The sequence below is a fragment of the Leopardus geoffroyi genome, chromosome B1 (assembly GCF_018350155.1).
Source record: "Leopardus geoffroyi isolate Oge1 chromosome B1, O.geoffroyi_Oge1_pat1.0, whole genome shotgun sequence".
In the NCBI taxonomy this organism is placed as follows: Eukaryota; Metazoa; Chordata; class Mammalia; order Carnivora; family Felidae; genus Leopardus; species Leopardus geoffroyi.
The window spans coordinates 162,286,274-162,299,027 of NC_059327.1; the positions used below are offsets into that span (position 1 = coordinate 162,286,274).

At 40.7% G+C, this 12,754-nt stretch overlaps 1 protein-coding gene across 3 annotated transcripts in view; it reads left to right on the top strand.

Annotated features, from left to right (window-relative positions):
• The window catches only part of CHIC2 (cysteine rich hydrophobic domain 2), an 82,899-nt gene that overhangs the window by 29,438 nt on the left and 40,707 nt on the right, over positions 1-12,754 (top strand). The window contains exon 1 of one of the 3 annotated variants that reach the window (XM_045474071.1): positions 368-916. The exons of 1 other annotated variant lie outside the window; for it this stretch is intronic. In XM_045474071.1, the coding sequence (XP_045330027.1) occupies positions 798-916 (119 nt within the window). In that variant the 5' untranslated portion in view covers positions 368-797. Of the gene's footprint in view, positions 1-367; positions 5,290-12,754 lie in introns of those variants that run through there. One more of the 3 variants, XM_045474073.1, reaches the window with a different exon arrangement.

Here is a 12,754-nt window from a genome sequence, read left to right on the forward strand (position 1 = left end):
GCAATGTTTCTGTTGGGCTCCTCAAATTGGGAAAATACAGACTCTGGCTTCCATCAAGACTAAAAACACTGACAAAAAGCGAGATTCAGCTATTAGATAAACTGGCAAACGCGCACTATAAATTTTGTATTCCAACCAGGGTTTTTGTTTTTAGTAGTTTTGGGTAGAGGTTACTTTGGGTGATTAAGTGCTCCATTGGACAGACACTCCGGGCTCCATTCCTCCAGGCGGGATCAACGCCCCGGGCCCTCGGAGCCGCCCTTTGCAGGACTCTCTTGCTGGAGGGCGGGACCGCGCCGGCGGGGGCGCGCTGCCGAAGCGTCGTCGGCGGGTGGGAGCGGAGGAAGGAAGGAAGGCGCCCTGGGAGCGCGCGAGGCCACACGTTCGCGCGCGCCCGCGCGCCCACGCGCCCGACCGCACTCCCGGGAAGTCTCGCGATGCCGTAGCCGGCTGCTCCCGCTGCGGGTGGCTCTGGCTGTTGCTGTGGTTGCCTGAGTTGCTGCTGCTGCGGCGGCGGCGGCGGCAGCGGCGGCACTGGTGGAGGTGTCGGCCCTTGGGCGGATGTTGACATTGTGTTGTTGTTATTGCTGATGGTAATGGCGGCGGCGGCGGCGGCGACGGCCGGGACCCCATCTCCTCTGTAGCCGGAGCCGAGGCAGCCAAGAGCGAACTCCGCGGCCTCTGAGCCCGAGGCAGCGACTCCCCTCAGCCTCCGCCGCCTCGCCTGCCCGTTTCCCGGCCGCGGCCCCGGCCCCTGGAGTCAGGCCCCTTTGGGCAGGGGGCCTCGGAGGCTCAGGATGGCGGATTTCGACGAGATCTATGAGGAGGAGGAGGACGAGGAGCGGGCCCTGGAGGAGCAGCTGCTCAAATACTCGCCGGACCCAGTGGTGGTCCGCGGCTCCGGTCACGTCACCGTGTAAGGCCCGGAGGAGGGGAGGGCGAGGACGGGAAGGTGCAGGGCTGGGGTGGGCCCCCCCCCCCCTTTACTCCCCCCCCCCTTTACTCCTCGGGAGCCCTCTTTCCCCGGTGTCCGTCTTGTGTCGGGGCCTTCGGGAAGAGTAGGCGACCAGGAAGTGAGAACTTGCTTTAATTTCATTTGTTTCGATCTCCGGAGTGGGGACAGACACTGCCCTTCCTCCCCCACACGCCCCCTTTAGCAGGCCCTACAGGCCTGGGCGATGTGACGGATCCCAGGAGCGAAGGTTTTTCTTGAGTCTGCCCTTTGGGCCACCTCTTCAGCTTCGGGGTGGAAGTACACGTATTTATGAGGTTCCTCCCCCTTGTTTTCTCTTCCAGTTACCCTGTGGTTCTCTCCTCTCATCTGTGCCTTTGAGCCTAGTGACATATGGCTCAGAGGCCAGATCTGGGCCATGTGAGACCCCAGTGACAATTGGTAATGAGTGGTTCACCGTTGTGTCTGTGCCTTTCACACATACTCACGGGTCTTCCCAGTTTCTTGCAGAGTCAATTTCTGCGGAAATGCAGGTTCCTGTAATTGTAGATGATAAAAATGTGTGGATGAACCTACATTTAAGATCTGCAGAACGATGTATGTTTACTACCAGTTTTTAAAAAGAAATCTACGTGCTGGACACACTCTGCTGGGGTTACTGAGTTCTCTCTGTAATCAGAGCCTCCTTTGGGCATGAACTCTGGGATGGCTTCTTCGTTTGATAAGGGTTCCTTCCTGTAAGTCTGATTTGCAACATTTAAAAGTCCGATGTTATTCAAACAATAAGGAATGAGAGCTTTGTAAGAAGGTCATGACTAATAAAGGAATGTGAAGACTTGAACCAAATAATGAGCTGTCCGGAAGCAGGAAGTTTTGTAATGTTTGTCTGAGAAGTCCAGAGTTGTGTACAACTTGAAGTATTTATATTCTTCATTTTAGATCTCTTGTTCAAATCCTAGATCAAACTTGTATGCTTGTCAGAAATCTCCACACTACACCCTTCTAGTAAAATAAAAGGGCCAGCAGATCCGAGACTGTCTGGAACAGTTTTCGTTGCGTTTTTGGTGTGGGGTGAGTGGGATGTGCAGTGAATAACTTTTAGTGAAAAGGTAAGACTCCTTACAGAAGATTTTCAGCAAAATCCTTGTATTTCTCACTACGTGATATGACCAGCCATATTGTTGTTTGGGTATGCTTATGTAATGCTTTGATTTCTTGAGCACCTGTTAGTCTATATTCAGGTGACTTAATAGGGTAAAAACACTGCATAAGCATTGTCACAGTGCCATGGGAAGACAATGGGATTTATCACCACAATAACAGTTACTTAGTATTTTAACTGTCATCTCCAGCAGAATTAAGAAGTTTCATGGATATTAAATCTTTCTTTAACATGTATTACAGAACTTTTTTAGTCTCATAGCCTGCCATTTAATTTTTTAGTTTGACACTCAGGACCTTTTTACATACATACATACATACATACATACATACATACATTTATTTATTTTCTTTTTACATTGTTTTAAACCTAATGAGTGTATGTGTGCATAAAGAAGGGATTTTTTTTTCAAACTCTTTGATGCTATCTCCCTGCCTTTCCCCTCTAAATTCCTCCTGTTAAAGAAAAGCAGGCAATTTTTTGCTATTTAAAAAGGCGCTGCTAGAGTTATAATGTTTCCTCTGTTTAAGGAAAAGAAAAACTAAGCACTTTGTTGGGTAAATAGAAAATATAATAGATAAAGTGCTCAGAACTAAGTAGGTGATTAGTAAATTTGATTGTAGTTGGCTACTCAGAGAGGTTAATGGGGTGGGAAATGATTATTAGTGGTTTTCAGTCTCACTGCGCATTAAAATTACCTGCGGAAATTAAACAAACAAAAGAACAACAACAAGAAAAGCTGCGTTTTCCCTGGGGCCAGGCCTGTTGAAGGCCTAGTATCTGAGTGAGGTCCCAGGCCTGGATGTTGGTTTAGAAAGTCCTACAGGTGATTCTAATGTACAGGCAGAGTTGAAAACCTCTCATGCGGAGTATGAGGAGGGACTACATGCCCCCAGTAAGCAGTATGCCTTTCTGCACTGGAATTCATGTTTCTGTGATCTCTCTCAGTCACTTTCCCTCTTTTCCCCGTTACCTTGGTTCTAGGCTCTGGGTTCAAATCTACTCTCTGCCACTTGGGTAAATTATTTATGCCTCTTCAGTTACGATGGGGATCGTTATAGTCCTTAATTTTTAAGGTTATTAAGGATTAAATGAGACAGTATACGCCAGGAAATCATCACATTGTGTGATACTGTGCCCAATAAATATTAACCTTCATTAGTTACCCTCTATATTTAAAAGTGTTCCACTTTGAGAAACATAAGTGTAAAGCACAGTACTAAGAAATCCGAACTGCCATTTTCAAACCTAACAGTGATTGACTTTAGTCCTATTTTTCCATTTCTAAACAATGTATATGAGGTTAAATTACTATGTGAAGTATTTGCATGAAAAGTAGTGAGAATCTTCATTGAAAACCTAAACCTGTTTTGTAATGACATAGATAAGTATAGTAATAGTAATACAAAACTTTTTACATGACTCTGTCATACATAATTCACTGGCATACTATGCCCGTGGGTAGCCCACTTAGTGCCCAAAGAATTGGCTCTTTTTAAAAAAAATTTTTTTTAAAGTTTATTTATTTTTGAGAGAGAGAGAGCGAGAGAGAGCGAGCACGAGCTGAGAAGGGGCAGAGAAAGATGGAGAAAGAGAATCCAAAGCAGGCTCCAGGCTCTGAGCTGTCAGCACAGAGCCCCATGCAGGGCTTGAACCCACAAGCTGTGAGATCGTGACCTGACCAAAGTTGGACGCTTACCTGACTGAGCTACCCAGGCACCCCTGAAATTGGTTCTTATGGGTTACTATAACTGTTAAGCATGTTCAGTTTTTCTTACCTTTAAATATAAATAAGAGTTGTTAAAACAGTTGTAGTAAAGCTGCTGCTGCTCCCACCCTACCTGTTTTTTTTAAACTAAGGAGCTCTTCAGAGCAGTCTTCTCTTACAGGTTTGGAAGTAAATGATAGTGCCACCTGAATCGTCTGTAATCCTGATCAATCTCAAAACATACCGATTCATCCATATTTGTTTTTCATAGATTTCACTTTTGAGTAGACCTTTATATCTGAATATTTCCACTTTTTTCCTCCCTACCATAATAATCATTTTACAGTATTACGCTTACTTTATTTTAGAAATTACTGTATTCTCATGTGACATGATCTGGCATGTCATTATAGTGATGTGAAAAAGTAAGATACCTTCCGTTTTCTCCTACATAGGCAGGTCGTGGTTATTTTGGGGGTATAATTGTATAATCAGATTTTTGGGATATAAGGATGTAAAACAATTTGTCTAAACAAAGTCTGTTTTAACATGTTTTTTAACACAAATATTTTTATATCGATTGCAAATCAGACTTATACTTTGTACTTCCATCATGATCAGTATTCTTTTTTGACATTCTTCTGGATAAGTTTAATAATTTTCTTCATTGCTAGATTTGCATGTAACAATATGGAACAGAGTGGCAGCTCCAACAGGGAGAAATCTTATACAGAAGCATATTTTGAGGAAAGGTGGTATTTGAAGGAAGAGGGAAATAAGTTCCTATTATTGCATAACATTTATGTGCATGGAATTTAAGACTTGAGTTCACACTTCAATTAAAAGTACATTTCCTGTGTGTGTGTGTGTGTGTGTGTGTGTGTGTGTGTGTGTGAGAGAGAGAGAGAGAGAGAGAGTTTTCTCATTTTATTATGTAATGAAAATGAGGGGAAAGTGATTATCTCATTAGGGGGTATAGGCGAGATTGGTTAATATTCTTAAATTATAAAGTTTTTTACTCTTCAGTAGATTTGTCAAAATATAGTGATCATTGTTGAAGACTTTGATTTTTCACAATGATGACAGTGTTAAAGGATTTAATATAAAACTTAGAATTTAAAAATAGTTTTTAGACCAGTATTTTCTAGCTGATCTATCATTATAACCGACATTATTTGCTTCTGTCTCATTTAATGCCCTCCCATATCAGAATCACACTTGGGGTTTTCCTAGGGCATATATAATCTTTGACTTCTAACTTAAGTCCTGTCAAAGAGGCAAGTTATTTTGCTAAGGTTTGTTTCTAATAATGTTATTCTCTTTTAATTTCACTAAATTATTGTATCTTCATGTACTCTCTTCTGAGGTATAATCTTCCTACCATCTCCACAAATAATTCCTCATTCTTCAGTACCAGTTTTTACCAATGGCTGTGGAACTCACTCTCTTTGCTTGTCTTCATGTCAGGTATGCTGTGGAAAATTGAAAGATTTAGAATGGGGCTTGAAATGAAAAAACTTGGAAACTACTTTGGGGTGCAGTAAAATCTTTGCATAGGAGACATCACAAGAACACGTTCACCTTTCAAATGGTAGAGTTAATAAAAAATGGTCTATCTTGAAATGTATCAGTATTCCAAGACTGATACCAGATGCTGTAGTTAGCAACAGGAGATCTGAACGTGATTTTCCCAAATAATAGAATCACTTCAGTTAAACAAGTTTTTTAACTTCATAGCTTTCACCTTCTCTCCCCCACCCAGCATGATATGTAAGGTGTATTCCATTTTTATTTTATTTTATTTTATTTTATTTTATTTTATTTTATTATTTTATTTTATTTATTAAAAATATTTTTTAATGTTTATTTAATATTGAGAGACAGAGAGAGATAGAGCATGAGCAGGGGAGGGGCATAGAGAGGAGGAGACACAGAATCTGAAACTCTCCAGGCTCTGAGCTGTTAGCACAGAGCCCGACAGGGGGCTCGAACCCACAAACCGCGAGATATGACCTGAGCCAAAGTCGGATGCTTAACCGACTGAGCCACCCAGGTGCCCCAGGTGTATTCCATTTTTAAAGATTAAACTTTTGTTCTGAGATTTTTTTTTTAAGACATTATTGATCTTTCTCCATAAGGCTGTGAAGTTGTTTGAAGGCAGGAATTGTGGTTATTAGTTTGTATTTCTCCACTATTTAATCTAGTGTCTGGAATTTTATGGGTCCTAAAATGTTTGCTAAATAAATGAGATAATTGCATACATCTTTGGATCTTGTCAGAATTGCCAAAGGAGTAACTGTTTTCTTTCCTGAACCTCCTGATGAAGGCAAACAGTGTTTTACAATAGAACTCTTATAAAATCATATTCAAATGATAACTGGCTTCCTTTTTTTTTTTTTTAATTGATAATTATAAGGAAATTGTAAAATTAAGGTAAGATATTTTTTCCTCAGAGATTTTTCTTACTCATTATTTCAAAGGAAATTAGTTTGATTTAGAATATAGAGTTGAACATATCTTTGGTAACTAACACAAAGAAAAAGAATGCTAAACACTTTAATTGGATCAGCTACCAAAACTTCTCAGTGGGTAAACTTTCTTGAAGAAATGAGGATTATGGCCATAAGCTGAAGTTTCAAGATTTTACTGTATTCGAAATTGAAATTTACATGGTGTTTCAGTGTAAACAGTTTAGTGTTGGATTTCTGCCTATTAACAGATGTGAAATTGACTAGTGCTTAAAATTTTATGTGACTAGCTAAGTGCAATATAGGGACTAAATGGTGAAAATTAGTTCTATGAAATTATAATTACTTAAATACTATTCTAGATAACATTACCTTGAATAATAATATTTCTCTAAAGAGTAATATTTTTACTTTGAGAGCTACTCCTAAACTCCAGATTGAGTTTATATTCCTTCATTTATTTATTTATTTATTTTAGAGAGTGCCATCATGAGAGTGTGGGAGTGGGGGGAGAGGGGCAGAGGGAGAGAAAATGTTAAGCAGGCTTCATGCTCAGCATGGAACCTAATACGAAGCTCGCTCCCACAACCCTAGGATCATGACCTGAGATGAAATCAAGAGTTGGGTGCTCAACCGAATGAGCCATCCAGGCGCCCTGAGTTTATAGTCCTTATTAGGAATAGGTTAAAGGCCCAGGATCTTTTACTCCCTGTAGTGTCTATGCCTGGTTTAGCTTTCTAAACTATAAAGCTACTTAAGATTTTATTCTCAATAAAATTAGGCTTTAAATACAACATTTAGCAACAGATACTTTTAAATATCCTTACTTTAGTATCTTCTGGTTAACATTTTTTTTTGTGACTTTTCATAATTTGTTTCAGAATCCATTTATAAAATCAAATCTTAAGCCAGACTTTCACCATTCATGTAGTCTAGCTTAGTCCCAATGCAGATTTCCTTCTTGTTTTTTTTTTATTTGAGAGAGAGAGAGAGAGAGAAACATAGTTCAAGTGGGGGATTGGCAGAGAGAGAGAGGGAGACACAAAATCCAAAGCAGGCTCCAGGGTCAGAGCTGTCAGCACAGAGCCTGACACGGGGCTCGAACTCACAGACTGGGAGATCATGACTTGAGCTAAAGTCTAACGCCTAACTGACTGAGCCACCCAGGTGCCCCTGCCCAATGCAGGACTTCTTCAACTTGCCTGATTATCAGAATCACTGAGAGTATTTTATTTTATTTTTTATTTTAAGGTTTATTAATTCATTTGGGGGTGGGGGGAGGGGTAGAGAGAGGGAGAGAGAGAGAATCCCAAGCGGGCTCCATGTAGGCTGCCAGCACAGAGCCTGATGGAGGATTTGAATTCACAGACCGTGAGATCATGACCTGAGCCGAAACCAAGAGTCGGACACTAAACTGACTGAGCCACCTAGGCACCCAAGAGCATTTTGAAAAATACACATTTTAGGTTCTCCACCAGTCGGAATCTTTAAGGAGAAGAGTCTAGGAATTTTTATGTTCTTTTTAACGTTTATTTATTTATTTTGAGAGAGAGATTGCGCACAAGCTGGGGAGGGGCAGAGAGACGGGAGAGAATCCATTCTAAGTAGGCTCTGTGCTGTCAGCGTGGAGCCTGATTCGGGGCTCAACCCCACAAACTGTGAGATTACAACCTGAGCCGAAATCAGGAGTTGGGCACTTAACCAACTGAGCCACCCAGGTGTCCCCGGGAATTTTTATTTTTAATAAGAGCTTAGGTAATTCTCATATCAGACACATTTAGAAGCAATTGATGATATGTGGAAAGAGTATGGTCTTTGATGTTAAGCAGATTAGTTTTAATTCTCAGATACTTCCTAACTGTAACCGTTAACATTTTTGAACTTTAGTTTCCTCATCTGCAAAAGGGATAAGTAAGGTCTGCCTCAGGGATTAGGTGTGAGAGTCAGAAATAATTTATCTAATGTCATGTGTCCACAGTAGAAATACAGCAAATTATTACTTATTACATATTTTGATATTTATGCTTTTGTGCACATTTTTGGCTAATATTTACCGTTTTCCTGGAAATCCATATAAAAGGTAACATATGCTTTCCTACTTTAAAACAAGATCCTGGTGGCTCAGTCGGTTAAGTGGCCGACTTTGGCTCAGGTCATGATCTCATGGTTTGAAGGCTCATGAGTTTGAGCCCTGCATCAGGCTCTGTGCTGACAGCTCAGCCTGGAGCCTGCTTTGGATTCTGTGTCTCCCTCTCTCTCTGCCCCTCCCCTGCTCGCACTCTGTCTCTCAAAAAAAAAAAAAAAAAAAAAAATATAAACGAAATTAAAAAAATAAAAGTGAAACAAGATCCTGACCATAAATCAGAATTATCTCATTGTGTTGAGGAAACATTTAATCAAAAGCAGATATTATCAGGTTGGTACACAGTCATAGTCTTAGGGGTTCTTGAGTTATTTTGGAGTTTGAGAATCTTCTCTTTTTTAAAAATGTTTTTAAATGTTTATTTGTTTTTGAGAGAGAGAGAGAGAGAGAGAGAGAAAGAAACAGAGTGTGAGTGGGGGAGGGGCAGAGAGAGAGGGAGAGGTAGAATCTGAAGGGGGCTCCAGGCTCTGAGCTGTCAGCACAGAGCCCGAGGCTGGGCTCGAACTCAGGAACTGCAAGATCTGACCTGAGCCGAAGTCAGATGCTTAACCGACTGAGCCAGTGAGGCATCCTGAGGATCTTCTCTAAATGGCACTTTATTTTAAATTTCACATGTGTGGGCTTTTCTTTTCTATATACCTTCTTTATCTAATGGATGAACTGTAGGTTGAGAATGAGACAACCAACATTATTAGAACTATGAATAAAGTAAGAGTAGTTGGTTCTGGGTGCTGGATTTAGATCCTTGAGTTTTAAGATATTTGTTTAATCAGAGAATTTTTTGCTTAATCCTTCATTTTCAACTGTCTTTTTTTTTTTTTTTTTAATGTTTATTTATTATTGAGAGAGTGTGTGAGAGAGAGAGAGAGAGACAGAGCGTGAGCCAGGGAGGGGCAGAGAGAGAGGGAGACACAGAATCTGACACTGGTTCCAGGCTCTGAGTGTCAGCACAGAGCCCAACGCAGGGCTCGAACCCATGGAAAGTGAGATCGTCACTTGAGCCAAAGTCAGACGCTCAACCAACTGAGCCACCCAGGCGCCCCCATTCTCAGCTGTCTTACTAAAGTTTCCTGATAAGTAGTTTAACAAACATTTATCAGATTTTGTGTTAAGGTGTTATGCGAGACTCTAGGTACATAGTTATGAATAAAACACATAGTTCCTCTGTCCTCCTGGAGCTTACGGTTAAGAGACAAATCATGTCGGAGCACATTGCTGTGAAGGAGCCCAGTAGAGTGCTGTGACTGAAAATAACGTGGTTAGGGAGAAGCTCCCTGAGGAGTAACATTTAGGAAGGGCGAAAGAGTTCTGTGAAGAGCATCCTGGGTGTGGAGAACAGTAAAATAAGTCTGGCTGGCCTGAGATGTTGAAAAGCTACTTGTGAACTGTGGTGAATGTAGGCAGTTTAAGGGGACGGTGCCTTGAAATGAGGTCGGTGAGGTCCGTAGGGGCAGGAAAGGATGGTAGAGGGATTAGACTGAAACCGCATTCAGAAGGCTTTTGAATGGTGTAGATGAGATATGATGGTGGTGATAGTCTTTTGATAAAGGAGGTGTTACGGTTCTGTCTAGAGGTCATCAAATTTCGCAACTTTCCTGTGAGAGCCGGAAAAAATAGCAGTAACTGCTTTGGCTGTCTCGTTCCCATCTCATTTTCTATTTTGCTTTGTGTTTTTTGTTTTGCTTTGTAAAGAGTGAGGTCCGAGAACTGTGGCTTCCCTGACTGTAGACGCGACTGTCTTGATGACATACCTGCATTTCCTGTTCTGCTGCCACAGGGCAGCTCACGTGCCAAGAGGACAGCCTGTGTCGGAAGTGGAGAGGGGCTTTCCCACAAGATCATAGATTTGGAAGCGAGGAACTTTGTCAGGTCTTACCCTTCAACGACAAGACGTGTGGTGTTTGACAATGATCTGTCTATTAGACTGGAAGAAAAGACTGTGCTTTTAAAGTCTTGACACTTAAAGTGAAATTGAGTACACAGTGGATGAAATTTTCTCACAAAGGCCCGGGCTGATGATTCGTTTTCTCCTTAAGCTCTTCTCCAGCCTCTCATTTACGTAGGGTCCTACCATCTAAGTAAACCTAAACTTATTTAGGTTAGAGTTGGTTGGACTTTGGGGAAAGCTACCCCTGTTGTTGTTGTTGTTTTTTAGTGTGTGTGTGTGTGTGTGTATGTGTGTGTGTGTGTGTGTGTATGCTTCCTGCAAGACCTCCTTTTTTTTTTCTCTTTGAATTTGTGTTGTAGTTACAGTGGAGTCCTTGGTTAAGTCTAGTAATTCCTAGGAATTCCTGTATACTAACCTTCTTTTTCTGCTCTTTCTAAACTATTCAATTGTAAATGTCACTTGAAATTGATACTTTTGGTAGTTTATACTATAATCCAGTTCAACCACATATTCTTAAATGAACATAATTTATCATTATTTTTGAAATGTTTATTTTGAGAGAGAGAGAGAGAGCGAGCATGCTTGTGCAAGAGTGGGGGAGGGGCAGAGAGAGATGGAGAGAGAGAATCCTAAGCAGGCTCTGTGCTGTCGGTGCAGAGCCCTACAGGGGGCTCAGTCTCACTAACCATGAGATCATGACCTGACCTGGAATCAAGAGCCAGACGCTTAACACACTGAGCCACCCAGGCACCCCCATAATTTATCATTATTGTGTTGCTCGTATAATTTACGTGTGAAGAATATTCTAACATATGTATAAATTAGATAGTTGAGTTAGATTAATTGAATTCCTATATCATCAGAAGTCAATACCATTAAGTTTAATCAATATATATTACATAACTGCCATTGTTTAACAACATATGTAAACATCTATAAATACTTGAAAATATAATCTTAATAATTGAAAATTAGTAAAATTCTAATGCTAGAATATTATGGAACTATATAGTGATGAGTGAATAAATAAATGATTTAAATAAGTCTTTGATTTCACAAGTTTATTAGTAAAATTGTACTTTCACAGGGGTGCCTGGGTGACTCAGTCAGTTAAGCATCTGACTCTTGATTTCAGCTCAGGTCATGATCTCGCACTTCATGAGTTCAAGCCCCACATTGGGCTCTGCACTGGCAGCATAGAGCCTGCTTGGGATTCTCTCTCCCTCTTTCTTCCCCTCCCCAGCATGCACACACTCTCTCTCTCAAAATAAATAAACATTAAAAAAAAAAAGATTGTACTTTTACAGAGTTGGATGAACCCCAGATATTCAGAATTTGGTCACACAGTTAAAATTTTTAGATGTGTTCTGAGATGCATGTGTATATGTCTCCCAACACCAGGGATTCTATATCTTCTGGGTAAATAAACACTGCACATTCAGTTCTGTCCCTTCCTCCTTGAGCCGCATTGATATTCTGATGTCTATCGAGACAGCCAGATGAATTTAAAGTGTGGCTTTTATGCATTAAACTGTTAATTTTCTCTACAGTTACGACTTCATCTTCCAAAATAGCTAAAAAAACTGATTCCGTTGAACTCAGAGTTCAACATTAGGAAATAAATGTTGTCTTCACTTGCCATCCTCATAATTCCCCCTGTGTTCAGTTTGAAAGTTCTAGTTCATATGTTCATAGATCTTGTCATATCAATAGGAAAAATAAAATTCTGTGAGTCTAGGTTTGTACAGGTTGAGTGTCTCAAGATCCAGAATAGCCAAAACTGATTTCATAATCTTTTCCCCAAATTAATTTCAACTGCAGTCTTTTTATTCTCAGTTGATGGCAGATCTGGCATCCTATTTGTTTAGATTAAAAACATCTTTGATACATCCTTAAAGTCCCTCTTTCTCTTTCCTTGCATCCAGGCTGTCAAGAAATCATTCATTGGCTCTGTCTTCAAAACATATTCAAAATTGGACCATTTTTTATCATCTCCACTACTGGTGTGAGTTGTCATCGTCTCTCTTCTGCTGTACACTTAATTTTTTCCCCCTCCCTCCTTCCTTTGCCTCTCAACCTATACAATCTTCTTAGTACATCTGACATAGTGATCCTTTGATTGATTGATTGACTTTAAATGGAGCATTTTGCTACAGATTTTTTTTTTATGTTTACTTTATTATTTTTGAGAAAGAGACAGCATGAGCAGGAGAGAAGCAGGGGTGGGTGGGTGGACAGAGGATCCAAAATGGGTTCTGTGCTAACAGCAGAGAGCCCGATGTGGGGCTGGAACTCATGAACCGTGAGATCATGTCCTGAGCTGAAGCTGGACGCTTAACTGACTGAGCCATCCAGGCGTCCCTTCTGTTTTTTGTTTTTTTTTTTTTTACTCTTTTCTAATTATAGAGAAAAACAAAGATTAGTTAAAAATTG